The following is a 22,461-nucleotide window of genomic DNA, read 5'->3' on the forward strand; positions in this document are numbered from 1 at the left end:
AAGTTTTATGCATATACGTGTTACACTTCTCAGCACCTAACATTTCATAGAAGAGGGATTGTCTTCAAGTTATCAAGCGAGTAAAACCTCAGTCACTAAAAAACGGAATTGACTTTGATTCTGTTTGCTCAAAAGGTTTTTTTTTTGTAGTTGTTGCTTGCTTTTCTGGGGCACACTTGCAGAAGTGTGTGCTGTGAACTGCCACCGCTTCACTTCTTACCCCCCCCCGCACACTTTTTAGCGCTTTAATCTAACATCAGGGAACACAGACCAAAACACAAGTTCAGCTGAATGTCTGCAACCGCAAGAGCTTCCTGTAGGTGCCTAAAGTTTCGGTTGCAAAAGCCTCGTGGTTCTCATGAAGGTTCAGGGATTGTCATGGCTTTGGGGATGAGCCTACGGGACGGGTAATGGTTTAGCTGCGCCGTTCTAGGAGCAGCAGGAGAGGTGCCGTGCCTCGAAGGCCACGACTGCACAACAAAGGAGGTTTGTTGTTCAGGAACGGGAGAAGAAAATAACAGAGGTCATCTCCCGCCTCCGTCAGCCAGTGAAGCCAGAAAGAAAATCTTTCTGATATCATGGTCTCTCTTTTTTGGGCCCTGCCAAAATAACCTGAGCAGCAGGGGCAGGGGTTGTCCTCGTGGCATGAAGCCCAAAGGCTCCCCTAAGACTCACGCTTTTCCCTCAATTCCTTGAACCGTTGTTAAAATCGTCAGGAAATGCCTTCCTCTCGTTCAGCGCCCGAGCCCCTCACGCGGGAGCGAGGGCAGATGACCTTGTCTGTGCAGAGCCCCAGTCTCTCCTGAGCTGGATAACGGCAGATTTTATCCCTCCCGGTTTTACCAGGAGCCTGCGCACTGGGGAGGAGGACTTCGATCTGCCTGGCCCCACAGCCTCGAAAGGAACTGTCAGTACAGCAACTTGCTGCAACTGGGTAGGTGACGAGCACGTAAATCACATGGGGTAAGGCAGGCACACGACGAGGCTGAAAACTTAAAAACCTCAGATCGCATTTTCTTTATGTTTTCCACGCAGTCACATTGAGGTATGGGGGACCGATGTAAACCGGACTGCGCTGGACGGCTGAGCCGGAGAACTGCTGGCGTAAATACAAGTTCTGCAGCCACGGCCCGTCCCTGCTGATTTCCCCTTCCCGCCGCTTTTGATCTGCATCTGTGCAAACAGGACGAGCTAGAAAAGTACACATAAAGCATGAAAAAGATGGACCCGGCACAATACTGCAGTCATAAGAAAAAATTTAAAAAAAACACCCCAAAAAAAGTGGATTTCTGGCCTCCCACGGCAGCCGCTCCTTCTTGGCTCCCGCTGCCCCCCTCCCCGCCGCAGCCCATCCCCGCTGCCCCGGGCCCCCGCCCGGCCCCGCCCCGGGCACCGCCCCCGGGCACCGCCCGCCGGAGGCAACGGGGCCGCCGGCACCGCCGCGCTGAGCCCGCCGCCCTCCGCCGCTCCCAGGTACGGCCGCGCCGCGCAGGGCGGGGGGGGCGGCCGGGGCCGGGGCCGGGGGCAGCCCGGGAGGGGGCCGGCCCGCCGCGGGGGGCAGCGGATCCCGGCAGCCGGAGGGAGGAGGGGGACGGGACGGGACCGGGGATCGGCCGCCCCTCCCCCGTCCCCCTCCGCCGGGGGTTGCTCCGGAGAGACGCTGGGGGAATGCTCGCGGGATGCTCCGGGGGTACTGGGAGAGTGCGCCGGGGGATGCTCGGGGGTGCTTCGGAAGTGTTCGGAGGTGCTTGCGGGTGCTCCGGGGCTGCGCTGGAAGATGCTCTCGGGGGTGCCTCAAAGGGTGCTCCGGGGGTGCGCTGGAGGGTGCTCAGGGGGATGCTTTAGCAGTGCCCAGGGATGCTCCAGAGGGTGCTCCGGGGGGATACCTGGGAGTACTCTGAGGGGTGCTCTGGGGGTGCTCCGTAGCGTGCTCTGGGGGTGCTTAGAGGTGCCCGACCCCTCGGGTGGCTGCCTGGGGGCAGCACAGCCCTGACCGCCCCCGGGACGGGAGCATTTCCAGCGCACCTCGGTGTGGGACGGAGGCAGAGCCTGGCTGGGGAGCGGGGAGAGGGCAGGAAGGCTCCGAGCCCTGACAGGACCCCCGGGTGTCACCGTGTGAGGGCTGGGAAGGGCCCCCAGGCAATGTGGCGGAAGTCTCCAGGATCCCAGAGCAGCTAGAGCTGCATTTAGCCTCAAAGCCCAGCTGTAAAACCCTCCCCAGCCGCAAAGATGTGGTTCAGACAAACCCCAAGCCCAGCCTCCGTGGCCAAGCATAGTCACCAGTGCCTGCCTCCAGCCTTTCCCCATTTCCTTGCCGGCTTTCCAGCCGTCCGGACACAGAAAATTTGGCACCGTAACTCATTTCTGTCTCTAGCGAGGTTCATGCGCTGGTTCCCTGAGCCACATGTCCCGTGGGGCTTGGCCGTAGGTCTGGCCTGGCTACAGAGTGGGGCCAGGCTGAGCTCCGGGTTTCTGCATCCTCGGGGAGGCCAAGAGAGGCTCTGCTCCAGCAGCACGCTTGGCAGCGAGCGGAGGGACAGGCAGTGCCTCTCCCTCACAGGCAGCATCGCCTTTCCGTGGCAGCACCCGCTGCCAGGGCATTTCTGAGCAGCCCAACTCTGATGGGACCAGGAGTGCCCTGTACAAGCACTTTCGTCAGCTCCCGGTGTTCGGCTTGTGATTTCTCGCAGGCCTGAGGCAAAGACAGGCTCTGACTCCTCTCCAGGAGAAATCAGAGTGTGAACAGGGAGCTGCCACACCGGGGTGGACCATCGCCTGAGATCTGTGTAGAAGAGGCTGGATAGTCCGTGAGAAGATCGGTGGTGGCAGAAAGTGGGTTAAATAATCTCAAAGACGAGTCCAAGTAAGTTCAGGATGGAGGCAGTTGTGGCCTGGATGCTCTGGGTATGATGTTCACCATCCAGAGATGGAAGCGGGACTGGACTGTACAAGGTTATCTCATTTTCCTGACAGCTATGGGATGCCGGGAAGGGTTTCCTTTGTCCAGAGGCTAAACCAGAAATTGTTTTAGCTGCTTGGCCCAAATGACGGCAGTGAGCATCCGAAAACATTGCACATGCAGAGCGAGGATAGCGACCGCAGCAAAGGGCAGAGAGAAGGGTAAAAAATAACCAGCATTCACTTCATACCTGTTTTGCAGTCTTCCCAGTGTTTTGTGTTTGATTTGGGATGGCCATAATGGAAAAAGCTGATCTCTTAAGTGATTCCTGAAACGGGAAATCAGAGGAGGGAGCCCATACCTTTGGGTTTATGATTGATTATTTGTTGCTTTGACTGTAATATTTCAAAAATAAATATATGTGCCGAAATGACAGCCAGCCTGATGAACAGCGACCTGGCCGGGGAATCTGTGGTTGAGGAGGGATCAGTTAATGGATTTGTTAAAGTTATCCTGCAACTGGAAGATGAGATGGGGCAGAGCCTGTTGCTGCTGTGGGTGCTGTCGGTCTCCCGGTGCAGTTTCCAAACCACTTGTGAACAGGAAAACCAGGGCCACGTTCGGGTCCTTTCTGGAAAGTCTGGTTGTGGGGAAGGTTTTGTGCAGAAATCATCCCCCTTGTGCAGCGCTGGGGCTGTCCCGTTCCCGCAGGAGTGTCGCAAAGTCTCCCTTCCTCCTCAGCTAGCTGAAATAACCCCCCCCCCCATTTCTTTGCCGCCGAGCAGGAGTGCGACGTTGCTTCCTGTCAAACAGCCTCCACGTCCCTCGGCGTGGGCGCGTTTCGGGAGGGAGAGGTTTGGTCTCAAAACATCCTTCGCATCAGGAGCAGTTCTGGGATTCTGCGAGAGGACCGGTGTTAGAGGAATACAAGCTCATTCACACGCTCGTTGCCGATTCAGGTCCCTCCCCCTGCGGTTTTACAGCCGCCAAATATTCTGAAAATCACGTTTTTATCACCGACTGCTACGCATCGAATCTTGGGTCTTTTCAAGGAAGCTTTGGGAGCAGCACCAGGGATGAACGTGGCCTCATTTGTTAGATAAAAAAATAAATATTGTAAGTTATTGTATTTTCCATTCGGTGCCCCGTACGAGGGGGTTACGTGACTCTGCCTTGCTCAAGAGCACGCTGCTGGTGCTGGGGGAGAGCGCTGGGGAGGAACCGGCTGCAGAGTGCTCCTTCTTCAGCCGTATTTATTTTAGACCTCGGTGGAATTCACGTTTCCGGCGCTGTGCCTCTGGAAACCTCGAGTCCTGCACATCCCAGGGTTCAAACAGCACATGAAAAAGCAGTTATTGTCATTATTATGATAATATACTGCCAAAGCGGACAATTTGGTGGAGTGAGAAATGTGAAATACGCTGAAAACCCCCCCCACACACAGTGGTTCCTTCTTCCAAATGGGGTTATCTTCAATTCACCAGTGCAGCCAGTTCCTTTGTCCATCAGGGATGAACGCGAGTCTTGGCAGAAACGAGAAAGCCGAAAACACATCAGCAACGTGCAGCCTGAGCTTGGGCAAAAAACTGGAGGAAAGCCCCCATTTCCTAAACCTTCCCCATAACCCAGGTGCACGGGTGGGAAATGCGGCCACCGGCTGCAACACTCCCGGCGTCCAAGTGAAAATCACTGGCAGAGGAGGAAGGCGGCACGTCCATCCCCTCTGTGGTCCCGATCAACGTGAAAAGTGGTTTCAGGTGGCCTGAAAAATAAATATTTCTGTTTGAAGAGGTTTTCAAACCTGTCATGAGCGCGATCAGTTTGAGTCTTGTTGGCTCAGGCCAGAAATCGATATAAAATGGCCCCGTGTCTCCATGGGGGCTCCAGTGCTTGCCCAGGGAAGAGGTGAAAAATAGGCATGGAGAGAGCAGGGCTTTCCCAAAGACACCTGGAAGTCCCACTTTCAGTGAGAGAGGACCTGTGCTGATGATGGGACCTTTGCTGGGGTGAGACAGGACAGACACCGGCTCGCCAGTCGACTTTCACAACCACAAATGCACTTTTGGGAGATTTCTCAGGCTGGTGGGTTTAGGAGGCCCTGTTGGTGTGTGGGGATGGGCTTCTCCAGTTCCACAAACTCCGTTGTTTCATCCCTCGGTAAGCACCAAGGGGATCGGATGCGGCACAACACCCTTCCTTCCCTGCGCTGCCCCGTCCATCTCATGTCTCGGCAAGCAGCCAAGTAAGAGCAAGGTGGAAGAGCCTTTCCCAGTGAGCAGGAGCACCTTGGTTTGAGGGTTCCTCTCCACACCCAGCTTCCAAAAACACCCAAAGGATCCTGGTTTTCCTTAGGAAATGGAGATGTTTCCAGCCCAGCTTGGACTAAAGTTCAGGCTCTTGAGTGGGATGAATGCAGGAGCCCCAAGGATGCACCAAGCCCTGGCCAAGCCAAGGACAACCCCCTTGTCATAAGGTTGCTACCGGCTTCTTTGAGCGCATGGAAGTTACTCAGTGTCATGGCAGCAAAGCTTGAGATGGAAAACAGCATCTTGGAAGAGACCGGAAGCCAAAGGAGGGCTTCACTGGTCGTCCCCCCACCCAGACTTGTGGGATTGAGGCAAAAAGAGTACACATTAGAAATGAGGCACTTCGGATTTTTATCTGCCTTCTGACAGTGGAGCACTTCGGATTCATGGCTTCAGGTGGTTTTTCTGATCGCCTGGCTCTGGGAAAGGAGATTTTTAGGGAAAACACCGCAGTTCTCAAGACACGGGATAAACTAATGAGAACGAACCAAAGCTTTTATAAGACTGTGGCTGGAATGAGCTGAAGGTCAGTTGGAAAAGAGGTTATCGGAGGAGGGGATGAGTGTGATCGTTTTCCCTTCCCGGTGAGCCATAAAATGGAGAGAGTTTGGATATCTGATACCTCCAGGTCTCGTCCTGACCCGTCTCTAATGGAAATGCTGGCAGGAAGCTCACGACATCTATTAAACAGCAATAAGCAGCTTTAATAAAATCAGTATCCGCACAACTTTATTACTGCCATTTGAAAAGATGCCTGAAATGGCTGTTTAAGTACCGCCGGCTGCCGAGGGTTGCACACTTACACTGAAAGCAATCATCTCCTTTATTAAGTGGCACTGGGTTAATTATTCGGATTTCTCGCGAGCCCGCCGCTCTCTCAAACCCGGTGCGGCTCCGCATGCCTCCAGGATGTTTTCCATGCGAGCAGCCCCCGGCTCCAGCCCCATCCAGGCCCCTCCGCTGCTTTGTGTACAGAATTTTGCGGAGAGGATGATGGCTGGCGGAGGGTGGGAGGCCAGCCTGAACCTCTCCATCAGTGCGACCACAAGCTGATGGGTTGCAGAGGGAGCTCGTCCCTCTCGAGCACTTGCAAACTGCAGGCAGCAGCCGAAGGAGCTTCAGCTTGGGGTACGATAAAATGCTGGGGCCAGCGACACAGGGTACGCGTTGCCGTAAGCCATGTGCCAAAGACATTTGCTGGCCCTGGGATGGAGGGTGAATTTTAAGCAGGTATCTGGACTACGCGGCGTTTCACTTTCAGAGGGGTTTAAAGATTTATGTCCCTTTTCTCATCGTACCTTTTTACCTGCCGCCTCCACCGCCTCTGCTCTTACCATACAGCGACTGGTTTTGCATCCCCAAATCTAGTCCCGCTGCACTTCAGCACATGCAGTCGGGTAAGGCCAGCGCCGAGGGCAGCCCGCCCGGCAGGCACAGCACCGAGCCGTGCGTGGCTGCAGGGTGCGTGCCGGGCTGGGACGGATCCGGCTTGCCAGCTCCCCTTTCTGGATGCTGATGGGTTTATAGCAGCGGCTTTCTGGGGCTCAGGTATCAACAGGGCTCCTCCTCATTTTAATTTTGGGTCTGCTGCCTTCTGCCCCCCGCAACAGGCAGCCCAGCCCAGCCCAGCCCAGCATGTTCCCACACCCGCTCTGGTCCGAGCTGCCGTTTCCGAGGGATGCCGTGGGGCGCAGGGCTGCACCCAGGAGGGCAGCTGACGGGTTCCCGGGATGCAGATCTCCTACAGCAGAAACCCTGTTTGCTCTCACTTTGGGAAAAACCTCATGACAACTTTTTGCAGTGCAAACCAGGACTTTAAACTGCTTTTATTTTACTTATTTATTTAATCCCACCAAGTTTTCAAACTTCTTTTTTTCCTCCTGGAAGGAAACTCCTTCCCGTGCCTGTGCCAGCCGGCAGCCGATCACAGCCCACCGCCGCACGACGGAGATCCCACCCGTGTGGATGTCCCCAGCAGACTGGAAACGGGTTATTTTTGTTCCTTTGCAGTGAGAACAGAATTGAAAAATCTGTACAACAGCTATTCCCTGAGAGGCTATATTTATTCCTGGTATGTCCACTTGCAATAACAGCTCGGCTGGTTGTTGTGCAATCGAGCAGACCGCCTGGATGGAGCAGGTTCGGGTGTAACCCTTCGGGTACCGAGGGCGAGCTCCATCCGTGGGTCCGTGCGGGTCCGTGCGGCGGGGGCGAAGCCCAGACCTGCCCTCCTGCAGCGGTTCTGCTTGGGGAGAGGAGGGAAGGCAGCAGCTTTGCCCATCGGCCCTGCGAGCGTCCGAGAAGGCAGCGGCGGCCATGGCGGGGACGGGCAGGGACCGACGGGATGGCTTTTGAGCTGTTTCGTGGCCGTCTGTTTCCCATCACCCGCGGGAGCAGCCTGCAGAGCAGAACCCCCCTCCCCGACAGCTGCAGCGCGTAATGTAACGCAGCAGCAGTTGTAGGCCATGACGTCAGTCCTCGCGCTGGCGGGACGATCTCGGGCCGTGCCCAGGTGAAAGCCTTCCCCGTTTCCCACCCTGCCCTGTTGGGCAAAGCTATCGGAAGCCAGTCGTAGCTTCGTCAAGCACTGGCCCATAATTAATTAATTCACGTGTTTTGACTCCGTCTAATCACAGTTCCTAATTAAAAGCTTATTTAGCGGGACACAGACCTGAAGGCCTTCCTCAGGCGCACAGGGATGACATCTGGGAAAAACTGTAGGTCTTATGCGTGTAATTACAATAAGGAAATGCTCCAAACAAAAACTTCCTGCTGGATCTTTCCAGTGGCAAAACGAAACAATTTTTTTAGGCTGACTTTAAAATCAGCGCCATATAGAAATACGTATATTTTTCCATCGTGCTGCTTTGTATAGAGAACACGAGCAACAAACCCCTACAAACACGCGCAACTAAACCAGAAGAATGCGACAGAAAATATTTGGAGTAAACATTGAATAAGCCAACGTGCTCTTAAGTTCGTTTTGAACCCCCGAGCACAGTAATTGCTTGTGAAAGCAGAAAGCCGTCAACATGGAGTCACGGCCCTGCGTGGTGTGGGATGGGATGCGGAGCCGTGTGGGAAAGGTGGCATTTGCGGCATTTAACCGGCTGCTGAAACGAGGGGGTTATTTTTCATTCCTTGGGTCAGAAGTTAACCCGTCCGTGCCTTGGACAAACTGCTGCCGTTTCTGTACGCGTCCAGGCTATTTCACTTCCTGCAAAGGCAAAACTTTTCTGCTTTTCTTCAAACTTCGTCTGTTAAAGTTACGTTTAGTAGTTGCACGAGCGCGGTGGAGCCTGCGGGAGTGCCAGCAGCTCTGTTCTGCGGAGAGGAACGAAATGGGGTTTTTCCTGCTAACACGAGCATTTTGGTTGCGCTGGTTGTTAAAAGCGATGGGAAAGGTGCTGGTGCCACTCCACGATGCGAGTCCCTGGTGAAAGCCCCCGGGTCCCGGTGGGATGCCTCCGCTTCCCAGGATTTTCTTTCCCAGCCCCGGAAGAGGTTCAGATCCCGGCTGCGGGGAGCCGGGCAGCATCCGAACCCCTCTGCCTTGCAGAAGTTGTTGCCAGTTCAGCGCAGAGACTGGGGGGGTTTGTCGTGCCTGCCGCCAGCCGGGGGGGTGCAGCAATCCAGGGTGCCCCAAGGAACGCCAGCGCAGGGGCTCGGCACGGGCACGAATGCCCTGCCCAAAATCACACCGTGCCCGCGCAGCGAGCTGTGCCCTGCCTCGCCTGCCTGCAGTTTGAGGTTTGCGTTGATAACCCCGCTGCAAAGGGCTGGGGCGTTTTCTGGGGAGAGTCCCAGAGGCACCCGCAGGAGCGTGGGGTGGGGGTGGGGGGGCTGCCTGTCCCTTCTCGTGGTGTCCGGGGACACGGCACGGCACTGAGGGTCAGGCGGCCTCCGCCTTCGCCGCGGTTACGCACAGCCGCGTTCCCACCGTCCCCCCCGTCCTGTTCAGCATCTCCCGGGGACGGCGGATGGATGGACGCGACGTGAGGGGCCGGAGCGGCGGGGAGAAGGGTGAAGGGCCGAGGGGCTGTTTCTGCCCTGCGCGTGGGAACGGGACGTCGGCAGGATTAACGACGGACGTTGAGACCTTCTGCGGCTTCTACTAAAGATGCTGCTTTTGAATCGCGGCAGCCGCTTGCGTTTCCGTGGGAGAGGCGCTCAGCAGAATAACTAATGCGTTCCGCCTGGGAGGTGCAGCATGCGGAGGGCGAGCTCCGGCTGCAGCCTGCAGCATCAGGTACAATGAGAACCGTATCGTTAATAATTGACTGTCTTTTCAATAATCTTTCCTGATAAGGGAGGCAGCCCGGTGACAGCCCAAGCAGCACTTTTAGCGTTTTGTGTTTTATGGAGAAGATAGCTGTGCTGGGAGAAGTAACTCATTTTATACAGCGGGCTTGAACTGTCCGCAGAAAGGTCGTACGAGAGCGGTGGGCTGCTTTATTAGAAAATCAATCCCTCTTTTCTGCTTCTTGTTTTAAACTTGTATTTGCTTTCCGAGCAAGGTCACCGCTCAGCTGACCAACTTTTTAACAACTGGAAAAGGCATGTTTGCTGCTCCGAACCCTTCGCTGCCGGCTCTCGGCACGGGAAAAGATGCTTTTGAGGAAGGCAAGCGCTTCTGCTCCCCGATGGGCTTGTGGGTGGGAGCATGAGAAGGTAACACGACGAGATGCTTTTCTAACGATAGTTTTTCCTTTCCCCGTGAGGTGCTAAAGCCATTGCTGCAGTGCAGGAGAACATGACAGGCAGAGCTCAAAACCCGTTGTGTTACAGCTAATGAGACTGTGCTAACGCGCTGCTCAGCAGGGATGAATTATCTTCTTATTCATAGGCGCAGGGTTAAATGTTTCCAATTTAAAATTACTAGCAGGATGCTCTTGGAGAATGAAATTCATACATATTTGTCTTCGTGGTTGAGTGAATTTGTTCTTTGAATGCTGCTCTCCTTTCTGCTGGCTGGGGTGGATGGGGGAGCGGGCAGGCGCTTGCGTTGCCTGGCAAGTGGGACAGAGTAGAAGAGGGGTTAAATGGGACTGAAAAGAGTCAGTGTTTGAGACAGGGCTAGTTAAAAAGACAGTACATTGTCCCTGCAAATGGGAATAAAACCACTTCACTCCGTACTGTTGCCTTCTCGCATATTTGGCTTCTTAATTTCCATTTCTGTATATATTTATTCCTGCCTTGAGAAAAGCAACGTAATTCAAATCCGGATTAATCCTCCCCGCCGCCTTTCTGAGTAGTAAAGGTAAAAATCAACGGTGCTGTGCACGTGGTGATGTCGCCTGCCTGGAGAGGAAAATAAGTGTTCTTCAATTTTATTCAACAGCGGAAAACTCAGCAAATATAGAACCTGACAGAGGGTCAGCGTAACAGGTATGAGCAGGATGGAGACCCACCTAAAAGTACTGCCCTGCCCCAAATTGTGGGCCGGACCCATGGCATACGGGTACGCTGCTTCTAGCAGATTATTTCATTTTTTAATCTCATTTTTATTAGGGACAGGCACGGGGAACCCCCGTGGGGTCCAAGGAGCCACGGTTTTGGCTCAAAGCCATCCGCCCCATGCCCGAGCAGTCCGGGGGGAACATCAGCAAGCTGGTGGGGTACATTCAGCGTCCTTTTACGAGGCAATTTTGAAGTAGATTGATCAAAAGAGAAAAGTTGTAGTATCAATTTGGGCTACAGAGTTGGGTCATAAATGAACTGATTAGATGTAATTATCTAGATATTAAAAAGCTTCTTATTCACTGGCTTTCCCCCCACCCCTCTAAATAAATGACCTAGAAGAGTGAAATGGAGCTGGTTGGACTGTAGCTGGGATCCGTAATTGACTGTAATCAGAAAATTAAAAAAAAAAAAAAGCATTTGAGAAAGAGGTTAGCATTTGTTTTGGCACATGCTGTTTATTGGCAGGAGGAGGCAGAAGAAATCGCCCTTTATAGAAGAAGGGCAGTTAACCGGAGAGCACGTCAGGAGGCTGCTGGTCAAGGTGTCTCAGAAGCTCACGTGGCGTTGGGGGGGCATCAGCGTTGGCGTCCGGCAGCATGAGCATCCAGGAGGTACCAACCCTGGAGGCGCTTTTGAGAGTTTTGATGTTCTCCTTGGGTTGGGATCCTCCAGACTTCCCATCAGGGCTCTAAACTGACAATAAACTTGTCTACCTGAATGACGGAACTAATTGTTCCTTTAAAAGGTTTTGATCTTTCAGAGTATCTATCCTACGGTAACAATACAGCAGGATTTGGCTTTGTTTTCCTGTTGGTCTTGTAGTTAAACCACATCATTTCAGTGCTGCTAGAAGAAAATAAGAACAGCACCTCTATAGTCTATATATTCCTATCCATACCGCATATCCAGTTATCTTGTCATTGCCACGAGAAGAAAGATTAGTTACACAATGCAAAAAGAATTCCATGAGAAAAAGCGAATTTAGAAGCTGCAGAGTGGAGAAGACCAACAAGACGGAGCTTCTCCTGAGACTGTGAATGACGGTCTCGAGAACCAGTTCTGCTGGTGGATGCTGCAGAAGAGAAAATAGAAAGATGAAAACACCGGTGCTGGATAAGTACAGCGTCAGGTGAAGCGAGGGGTCAGGGTTGGCTGGAGCCCAGTCTTAGGGAGCTCTGGAAGTGTGGTCAAGTGCTAAAATCCTCACTTAGGTAAGATACTATAAGCAGAACAGGAGTTCAGACTCTGACGGTTTGATCGATGAGATGAATGTGAGCTGGATTCTGGAATAAACGGTCCTGGCCGTGTCCCCAGCTGCCTGGGGCTGGCTCGACGTAGGCTTTGTGCTCCTTGGTCCTACCCCTGAAAGTCTTGCATAGCTCAGGGATGTGCTGGAGAAGCAGGGATGGACTTCCAAGCTGGACCAAGAACCAGATTAGATACTTGAAGGAAAATCCTAAACAAATAACATACTTTCCAAGAAATCCCCACTTTTTCCCCCGGAGCAGGAATTAAAAGCCAGACCTTCTCACTCTGAGCAGTGTTGCCCTTCTCATGCAGGTCAGGAAGCCTCCTTCAGTCATGTCCAACTGCCTCAACCTCCTTCGCCCTTGCCAGCCTGTTCCCTGTGTTTTTCTAAAGGGCATGGAGGAGAGAAGCTTCACCCAGGAACTTGGTTGTTCCCAGCCTTAATCTCCTCTCACGCTCCAGGAAAGTCTCACCCATGTCCACAGGAGTGGAAAGAGCTGGAGGGCAATACAGACCAGGCTGGATGTCAAGTTCAAGATGTAGGCTGGGGTAGATCTCCAGCTGAAGATCCTGCCTGATATGAAAGCAATTTGTCTGTATCTTAGTGCAATTTGGGGAAGGTTCTTTATAACAGTATGGACGTGCTCTGAAATAATGGGTTTCATTTGAATAAGATTTAGCATAAATTTTGAATCTTTGGTTATTATGCATTAAAAAAAAAAAGTAACAAACCATTCATTTCTGTGTACAGTTTACATCCCTTGCTGTTTTCAGAGCTGTTATATTATGTTGGATATATCCAGCTTACAGGAGTCGATGAGGAGTCCTTGTGCCATCTATCTGAAGCCCAACAGAAATTATCCTAAGTATCTGTCTGTCCTCATTTGCAGGCAAACCCGTCTGTAATGCAGGGGATGTTTTATAAGACCCGACTACCTGGGACGTGCCTACGAAGTTGTTGCCGCTGGAAAAGGAGCTATTGATTTAAGCAGCTTGAAAGTGCCCGGCAGACCCCGTCGGGCTGCAGAGTATGGGAAGGAAGAGGGGGGTGGCCTGTGAAGGGGTGTAAGGCTTCAAGGAGAGATTAAGTTCAGATCATCGAGCTTTTTTTTTTATTTTTTAAAAGTATCTGTTTCTTTTTTTCAAGGGTGAAGTGACTCATCTGCCCTAGCTTGTCAGAGGATGTTTAACTGACAGCCCGATTAGACGGCACCATGGAGAAGACAGATGGTACGGAGGCTACGGGATGGTTGTTTGCTCATTTGTTTCTTGGGAAAAAACCAACCCCAACCAACCCCTGAAGTAATTTCCCTGCCAGAAATACTGAAAATGACCTGTTTTCTATAGAAACACAGTAGGGCCAGGAGATGAAAAATGCATCATTCAGGTATTACACAGCCTTCCTAAACCTACAGCGAAAACATGGTCACAGCTCTCAGTTCAGGACATATTTGTCCTCCTGTCCTTCGCAGGCAGGACAGACCTCTGCTCCCACCGGCCGGGCTTTGCTCTTGTGCCGTACTACCCTACGTGATGTTTGCCCTCTGTCGTTCCTCTGACTTTCACGTGCTGCTTCCCATCACAAAGGCGGCCGCATCTCGGTGATGCTCCGTGACGAGCGGCACCGAAAGCCGTGCCAAATTCTCCCGGTCCCCGCGCAGCTGCTGCCCAAGGACGGAGACGGAGGGAGCAGCCGTGAAACCTGGTTTCTCCTGGTCGAGCTGCTCCTCCTCGTCCCCACAGAGCACAGCTTCTTTGCTCAGAGGTGCAAAGCAGGGACTTGCATAAAGAAAAACGAGCGATGAGGCAGGAGTTTAACTATTTAGACCCTCGAGGCCGAAATCTGGGGGCTGTGAATTTTTGCAGGCTGGATCTGACTGTATGAAGTTGTATTAAACCAGGAGCATCGGGCTGCGCTGCTGGTGCCGCCCCGTTCGCCCGCGACGGCAGGGTGGGCAGAGTCGCACATTTCGTGGCGACGTTCCTCAATTAAAAGCCGTGCTCGGTGCCGCGCAGCCGGTCACCTTGGCAGGCACGTGTTTCGCATGGATGCGGCTGTGTGAAGCAGCTCCGGCTGGCGCTGTCCGGGTCCGGCCTCTGCCCGCTGCTGGATTCATCATTTTCAAGGAATAATTTGTTGACCTGGTGTTTGCAGATGAAACGATGCAGTGATTTTTCCTGCTTCGCATGCACGGCACTACTCACGCCACTGAGATGTTAAAACCGACCCAAAAGCCTTGACAAATGTAACTGTCGCAGATTGGTTCCACCTTCTGTTTTTGAGCTGGATTTATTGTACATCAGGCAGCTTTTTGTACTTACGCAGACGTGTAGCTCTGCCTGCAAAACCTGCTGTTTGCTTAATTGCCAATTAGAGCCATGATTTCAGCAAATTTTCGGCTTCCTCAGTGCAACAGTTACCCGATTCACCTCCGGAAAACCAGATCGGACCTTTGCTCGTGTTGCTGCGTCTCTGCGCAGCTTCGCCACAAGCCTCCACGATGCCAAACTGCAGCCCCCACCTGTCTGAAGCTGAGATGAAAAAAGCAGTAACATTTTTCCCCTGCTCTAAACATATTTTTTGTTTATTTTTTTATGTTGCCTTTGAAACTCAATCATCTTCTTTTTGTTTTCTCTTGGGTTGTTTCAGCAAACGGCCAACCACCCAAACCCGACGGGGAGAGGGAGCAGCCCCGCAGCCTCCCCTACTCTGTGGAGACGCCATACGGCTTTCACTTGGACCTGGATTTCCTGAAGTACGTGGATGACATCGAGAAAGGGAACACCATCAGACGGGTTCACATCCACCGGAAAGCCAAGCAGCCGAAATTCAGCACCCTGCCCCGAAACTTCAGCCTGCCTGAGAACGGCTCCCGTGGATGCACATCCGCTCCCAGCAAGAGCTGGACGGCGACCTGCTCCTTCCCCCAGCGAAAGGCGTCGCTGGGGGTGGAGGAGACCCCCCATCCCCTCCTGCCCAACGAGGCATTCTCGCCCACGGCCGACGAGCCGAGTTACCGGAGAAAAGCCCTTTTGGCGGAGACACGGCGGCAGGCGGAGCTGGGATGGCAGGAGGGTGAGCTCCGGGGGCGGCCGCAGCTACTGCGAGCCTCCAGCATGCCGGCCACGCTGCCGCCCAGCCAGCCCCCGCCAGGAGATGGACGGGTGTCCTCGCCCCTCCGGCCGCGTCCCCACCACTGCCACGACCAGAGCGGGTCCGAAAGCACGTTTCGCCCCATGCCACGTTCACCTGGCTCCGATGGTGTCATGTTAAATCTCCCCCGGGAGATGAGCGTGGAGCAAGGTGTCTCGTCGGGGCAGAAGGAGCATCCCGGCGGAGGCAGCCCGGGGCTGGTGCAGATGCAGCCCCCGTGGCAGAGCCAGCATCCAGCGGCGCCGCAGCTGCAGGTGGTGATGGAGAGCGGAGGCGAGGAGGGCGATGCCACCGATGCCAGCGGTCGCTCCACCTTGGTGGAGGGTGAGCCGGCATCACCGGCTGCCCTTCAGATCGCAGAGGAGAACACAAACCCTGGGGGAAGGGAGTTAAGTGTGAGTGAAATTGCTCCGAACGTGCTGAAGAAAGCTGAGGAGGGGAGTGGCCAGGCTGGAGAGAACAAAGAGAGCTGTGGTCCTCAGCCTCGGGATGCTGGAGAGCCCGGCGGGGTTGCCGCGCTGAGGCAGCAGATTGCCGCTCTGGAGGAGCAGCTGAGCAAGAAGAAAGCAGAGCTGGAGCAGATCAGGGCAGTGCTGGAGCAGCAGGATCATGAGATCAAGGAGAAGGAGAAAAGCATTAAGTTACTGGCCAGCTCCAAAGCTCAGCTGGAAGAGAAGCTGTGCCGGCAAAACACCACGGAGGCCAAGGTGCCGTCCAGGCAGAGCAGTGGGGCTCTGCAGTGCTACGACGCTGCGGTGAACACCGACGTCTCGCAGGTAACCGGGGCCAAGCAAGCCCATGATAAAGGCATCAACGTAAATATCCCGGTCTCCACCAAGTCCATAGGATGCAGCGTCCACAGAGCAGACAACGTGAACGTGCAGGCGATGGAGCTGGGCGCTCGGAGCGATCAGGGACTGGCAGACACTTGCACCGGACCCGGACGTTTTGGTGAAGCCGACAGTGAGGCTGGCCTTCATGCACCGTGCTTCACCCAGCTGAAGATTGATGAGCACCTCAGCGACGACAACCAAAATCACAGGAATAACTACGATACCCAGAGCCTCGCTGCTCACGCGGTGACTGCAGAAAGCTATCGAGGAACAAGAATTGGCTCAAGCACGGGAGGAAACAAGGCAGGCTTTGGCGAAGATAAACCTCGAGATGGGCTGGAAGAGGAAAGTCCCCCTGACCATGAGGATCTCCCTGCTGTTGACCCCATCGGCCAATACGTAAAAAAAATCCAGGAGCTTTTGCAGGAGCAGTGGCTGTGTTTGGAGCACGGCTACCCTGAGTTAGCGAGTGCTATTAAGCAGCCGGCCTCCAAGCTCAGCTCCATTCAGAACCAATTAGTTAATTCCTTAAACTCGTTGCTGTCTGCCTACTCTACGCACGGGCCCGCGGATAAGGAGAATTCGAACACGCACTATCAACAGTTGGGTAAATAATATTGCCATAGGCTTCAACATGTCCGGGCCAAATCTCTTCCCATTTATTCAAGTGTTGGGCAGGGGTGATGCAGCAGAGCTCGGTGGTATAATTAGTATCAGTCAGATCAGAAATAGCCCCTCCTAAACATGTACGAGAAAGGCGAAGCTCTGCACATCATAAGCTACGGGATCTTAAATTAAAACAGCAAGTAAAACCATGTAGGGGCTGATAAAGCTGTGCCTCAGTTATAGGCAGGATCAGCTTCCAAAAGTGGCCGTACTTGTGGCTATTCCATTAAATAACCACTTTTCTTAATCGGATTGGACAGTCTCAATTTGCAAGGACATGGGACTCATGCTTATCTGGGGTAAATCAGCATGAAGTTCACCAGAACCAAAACCAATTCAAGCTAACTGAGCAACTAGGCTGGGAAAAGACCTATCCCCACTCACAGCCATTCATCTAAATAATTTTAGCTTATATGAAGATAAGAATCCAAAACTGAAGGCTGCTTAGTCTCTGTTGGGGGGGGGGGCTTGCAAATAGATAAGTGATTTATTACTTATGAGCAATACGTGTGAGACTATTCAAACTCCGATGGACTCATCCATTTAGCATTATAGGAGATTTATATAGGAGATTTCCAATACATTAGTATTGAAAAAAATAAAAAAACATTATTATGAAAGTAAAACCTACTTGTATTCATAGGACACGTATATAATTCCCTTCTCTTTATATTCCCAGTCACTCAGAGATGTTTGAGACCCATATTTTAAAGGCAGCAGGGCAGGTTTGGGTTGCGGCCAGGTGCATCAAGAGTTTTGCGAGACATAAAAAGCATCTACTAAGATGAACTAAGATGCTTACGGTTATGATTTGTAGTTTGTTGCTAGAGGTTGGGAATAATCATTGATAATTATGGCACATCTGCTTAATTAATCTGTTGTTTTGTATTTTGCTAGAAATCTCTCCATCCACAAGTCTTAAATCTATCATGAAAAAGAAAGGTTATGGTTTCCATGCAGGAGGCAATGGGACCAAAAAGAATCTTCAGTTTGTTGGGGTAAATGGTGGGTAAGCATCCATTCAGAAGATAAAACTGCCTTTTAACATGTGATGTCCTCTGTATCGCTGAAGAAGTCATTCTTTTTTTCCCCCTCTTCTCCCCTCCAAACCTCTTGATTAAAAGGCCATTTGAAATGGAGCCTCTTTTCTCCCTTCTTTAATCCAGCACTGATAATCTGTAAGTAACCCTGTAGTAACGATGTTGGTGTTTTCAACGCAGCGAGGGATGCCCTGGGGATTGACACTCTCTGCACACCCATCTTTTGGGGCTTCATCCAAAACCCAGCTGGGTCCATGGGAAGATTCCCACTAACTTTGGTGGGTTTTGGAGGAGGTCAGCATTACCTGGGTGGGCACGCTGTCACTAACCTGCCTCCACGCTCCAGCAACAGCCAACAAAAGTTGGTTCAGGGACTGAGAAAAGACTATTTCAGTAAATAAGGAATTACCTGGGGGTGAAGGAGACCTGTGTTTTAGGTTGTGCTCCAACGCCCGGTTCCCTGTGTATCCAATATCTAGCAGTCTTTGGCCTTTGAGCTAACTAGATACAACAATGTGTACTGTAGGTGCGTCGCTAAGAGCAGCACTGGCACATCTTCTACCGATGAGTATGTGTGCTGTGCAGCTTTGTGTGCAAGTTTGGATGCTGGTTTCTGTCGACTTAATGCTTCTCTGACTTTCCAGCTGCATGGCTACTGCTGTTGGGTTCATCAGGTGTTACTTACTCTAGGTGTGTAGATCTTCTTCTACCAACAGTCGCTGAAATGGGTACAACTTGTAGTGAATAGGGGAATCTCGACTAGTTCGAGAAAAGTTTTGGGGTCCCTCAGAGTGAAACATTCTGTCTCAGGTGGAAGACGTTATTGTTATTAATACTATTGGACAACCAGAAGAGAGGTCTCTCTAGCAGAGCCGCTCTAATGGTGGACTCAGGTCTGGGCTGGAGCTGCAAACACAGTTTTTGTCTGGTGGTCTTCAAGGTTGCCAATGTGCTGCCTGTCCCACCTTGCCACAGGGTCTGTGTTTCTCACGGCTCCCCATCAGCGTGCCGGCAGCTCCCAGCAGGGAGGTGGCACGCAGCCCTTGCCTGGCCACGCCGGGACTTGTGTGATGGACATCCTTCCAAAAGAACCGAGTAGTCCCTGAAGTAACCTTGCCTGCTGCTAATTAACTGCTTCTATCACGCTCCTGCTGGCTTAAGAAGCAGAAAAAAAAAGACTAACCCCAAATTTGGCTGTGGCTTTATCCTTTTAACTTGCGTATCACTCCGGGCTTCATCCAAGGCCCACTGGAGTCAGCGGGTGTCTTCAATGAGTCTTAGGCCCTGTGGTTGCGGATGGGGAAGGAGTGAATAACATGTGGTGTCCTCAAATAGCTATGAAACGACTTCAAGTGAAGACACAAGTTGCGAAGACAGCCCATCAGACGGGGACACGGAGAGCGAGACGGAGAGAAGAGATGATGATTTGGAGCCCAAGCAGGCAAAAGAGGGAGGTGAAAGCGAGGGGGCTTCATCGGGGACCTCCTTGCAGGAGAGATGTGAAGATGATGACCTGCAGGAGCCATCAGCAGAAGCAGCACCTTGCACTCAGCACAAGGCTGACAGGTAACCAGAAAACCAGACACTGATCGTGCTTTCCATCACATTTCTGCAGCCTCGGGACGCACGGCACTGCATTCAGTGGCTCCCACAGAGCTGGGGTCGGAGCTTCATCTCCTCAGTGGAAACGCAGCCACTGACCTCTGCAGCCATGGGAAAAGGCTTTAAAGAGCTAAATATTTGTTGAGTTACTACAGAACCTAGTGGGGATTGATTCAGGCCCTATGTTTGACTGTGGAAAAGGCGGAGTGAGTCATGTTTGGTTAGAATTAGCTCATTTCTCCCCTCGCAAGTAAAGTTTCTAAGTGAAGTTCTTTGCAGATTCAGGAATAAGATTTCCCCACACACACTTTAAGGCTTCTTGTAACAGATGAAGTTGACCATACAGATGTGGGACTCTGGACTTAAACACCTATTTAAGTGCTTAACTTTGCACCTAAAATCTGGGTTGAATGGAACAACTTGTGCCCATAAAGTTAAGCACTTGAATAAGTGTTGAACGTATTCCAACCCAAGCTGCGTGATCTTCCTGCTTCGATACCTCCTGCAAGTTCTGTCTCATGATGGATTTACAAAAGTATTTTCCCTTTAGATGTAAACCGTCTGAAGATTTCCTTGCCAACTGCCAGCTACTCAGCAAGCACCTCTCAGAAATCAGGACCACAAGCAACAAGCATCTGGTACAGATAATTTTCAATGCCAGTCCAGACGCGGTTCCCACCCTTGGTTACGTTCGATGGATAAGATTATCCTGATGGCACGTTGCACGGTGTGCCTTACCACGCCACGGACGGCTTTGGGAGGAGAGGGGGACGAGATGACCTCTGAGTCAGTTTTAGAATAGCCAAAAAGAAAGGAAAAGGGGAAAAAAAAAAAGAAGATGAAGGCTTTCTCTGCTTACTCATTCAAGTTACCACAGGAAATTCCTTTCCCCCGTAAGTTATAGCAGTAATCCCAAACCCACACACTAAATATCAGCTGGGTGATGCCAGAACGCAGGACGAAGTGGTGCAGGGCGAGGAGTTGAGGCAGCGACCGGTTAGCAGGATGACTACCCCAGGAGTAACAGCGAGACCTTGCTGTTTGCAGCGGCACGTCCTGAGCACCGTCTGCCAGGAGTGGTTCCAGGTGTCGAGCCACAAGTCTTCCAACCCGGAGGTGGTTGCAGCATATCTCAAGGCGCTGGGGACCATCCAGCCCCAGCTCCTAGCAATGGTGGTGAACCTGGCCGACAGGAACGGCAACACGGCTCTTCACTACAGCATTTCCCACTCCAACTTCCCGATTGCAAAGCTTCTGCTGGACACAGGTAGGAACAGCCACTCTGCTCAGCCATGGCTTTTGGCGGGTATGGGTGTGGAAGTTACTTTATGTCGCTCTTGCCAACGGGGCATGGTCCCATAGGGAATGACCGCGGCAGGCAGAGCCAGGTAATGGAGATCCATCAACATTCCCAGACATGGCAAACAGTGAATGAGGTCCAGGGTCCTCCCAGGGAGTTCAGTCAGGAGCAAAAGGAGATGGGACAGACGTGGGTCTGGGGACCAACTACAGCCTACATGCAAGGGAGCCATCCAGACAAGCATGGGGCCAAGGTCCATCCAGAAGACAAGCCTGGGGTGAAGGTCCATCCAAGAGACAACTATAGGGCTAAAGTCCATCCACGAGACAAGTACAGGGCCAAGGTCCATCCAAGATAAAAGTGAGGAGGCCAATGTCCACCCAGGAGGCATGGTTGACCTGAAGACCAGCAGCCTTCCCCATAGCTCAGCTCCGGTCCCATGGGTGTGGGTGGAGGTTCCAGCTGAGGCTCATCAGGGACATTAAGGCTCATTAGTGCCCTCAGGGCCCTGACACATCTTGAGGGCTTTGCAATCTGATTTTGGAGAGGGCTCAGGATCCCTGTGGCCAAGGGATGCCTCTCACGGCCCCAGTCCAGGTGGGATGGGGTGGCTCCCCCAGCTTCTTGTAGCAGCAAATGCCACATCATGGCTCAGAGCTGGAGGATCAGCCCCCTGAGAACATAACAAACCCCACAGTGCTGCAGAAAAAACCCATTTTAAACTATTGAACTTTCAGCTCGCATTGCAAAGAAAGAAAAGTCTCCGCTGAGCTTGTACAGGGGAAAAATGCATGCGCGCTCAGCAAGAATAAAGGCACTTTGGCCTTTTCTCATGGGCCAGACAATCTGTTAAATGTTAGGGAAATGGCAGATTATCATACGCATCTATAACCCGATTGTTGCCGCAGGCAGGCAGGGAGCCGCGGCGGTTTGATCCCTCCTGCCGCTGAGTGCCCGAGGTGGCCGGGTCCCCGGGGCAAGGCTGGACCCGAGCCCTTGACCGTTGGACTCAGCTCGTTCCTTGTGGTGGAGCTGGAAATGGGCTCTTTGAGGTGAAAAGTGAGTGAAACGGGGCCAGCGTGGATTTACACCGCCAGTTGGGTGACGGTCGTCTTTTGCTGCAGGAGTTGTAGCAAACAGCCCACACACAGCTCCGCAACTGGCGTGTGCCCAAAGCTTTCATTATCCCCCGGCTTTTTTTTTGTTTTGTTACGGTCTTCAAAGTTAATTGAGTTGACCTCAGCAGTTGTAATTAACTGTAGCAATGCGTAGAACCAAATAGCCTTTAATGCTGCGCTCACAAGACTAGATATTTAACGCAGCTAAATCTCAATCCTGTACAATTATGGAAGCTCCTGTTTCTGGGCGTACAAGATGCTGCGTGTTTTATAATTCCCTCTTTGCTTTCCCGTTTGCTCGTCTCTCTCCGTCTGATCCATCACGGGGCTGAATCCCCGCACGGTGCGTGGCCCGCCAGGCGTCTGCCGCCTGGACCTGCAGAACCGCGCCGGCTACACGGCGGTGATGCTCACCCCGCTGGCGGCCGCCGAGACAGGCGAGGACATGGACGTGGTGATGAAGCTGCTGAAGGAGGGGGACGTCAACCTGCGAGCCGCCCAGGTATGTCCCCGTAGTTCTGCTGTTTCTTTGAAAAGCGAGCGTGGGGTCATGGCACGGCTGTGGGTGGAGGGCGGCCGGCCTGCAGTGGGTACTTATTTGTCAAAGGCATCTGAAAAGTGACTCCTGCTGAGCTCCTAGCCTCCTGTTTACGGCCATCGCCGTGTGATGTCAGTTTGGGCTGCAACATCGTCACGTCCCCATAGAGAGCTCGGGTTGGGGAGCGGGGATTTAATTCACAGTCCTCACGCTGCGTGTGCAGCACCAGGCTGAGACTCGGCAGCAGACGTTGGGTTGGAGCTGCTGTTTCCCAAGAGTTACGAAAGCAACCTC

The 22,461-nt window shown here is 52.6% G+C and overlaps 1 protein-coding gene across 2 annotated transcripts in view; it reads left to right on the forward strand.

The window, feature by feature from the left end:
• The first annotated feature begins 1,363 nt into the window (after positions 1-1,363).
• The window catches only part of KANK4 (KN motif and ankyrin repeat domains 4), a 146,427-nt gene continuing 125,329 nt past the window's right edge, over positions 1,364-22,461 (forward strand). For both annotated transcript variants that reach the window (XR_012836478.1, XM_075759217.1), the window contains exons 1-8: positions 1,364-1,473; positions 13,064-13,146; positions 14,567-16,510; positions 17,467-17,578; positions 18,945-19,175; positions 19,762-19,849; positions 20,259-20,478; positions 21,989-22,131. Coding sequence is in view for 1 of the 2 variants with exons in the window: in XM_075759217.1 (XP_075615332.1) it covers positions 13,131-13,146; positions 14,567-16,510; positions 17,467-17,578; positions 18,945-19,175; positions 19,762-19,849; positions 20,259-20,478; positions 21,989-22,131 (2,754 nt within the window). In the remaining variant the exon portion in view is untranslated. The remainder of the gene's footprint in view (positions 1,474-13,063; positions 13,147-14,566; positions 16,511-17,466; positions 17,579-18,944; positions 19,176-19,761; positions 19,850-20,258; positions 20,479-21,988; positions 22,132-22,461) is intronic.

The sequence above is a fragment of the Balearica regulorum genome, chromosome 8, assembly GCF_011004875.1.
Source record: "Balearica regulorum gibbericeps isolate bBalReg1 chromosome 8, bBalReg1.pri, whole genome shotgun sequence".
In the NCBI taxonomy this organism is placed as follows: domain Eukaryota; kingdom Metazoa; phylum Chordata; class Aves; order Gruiformes; family Gruidae; genus Balearica; species Balearica regulorum.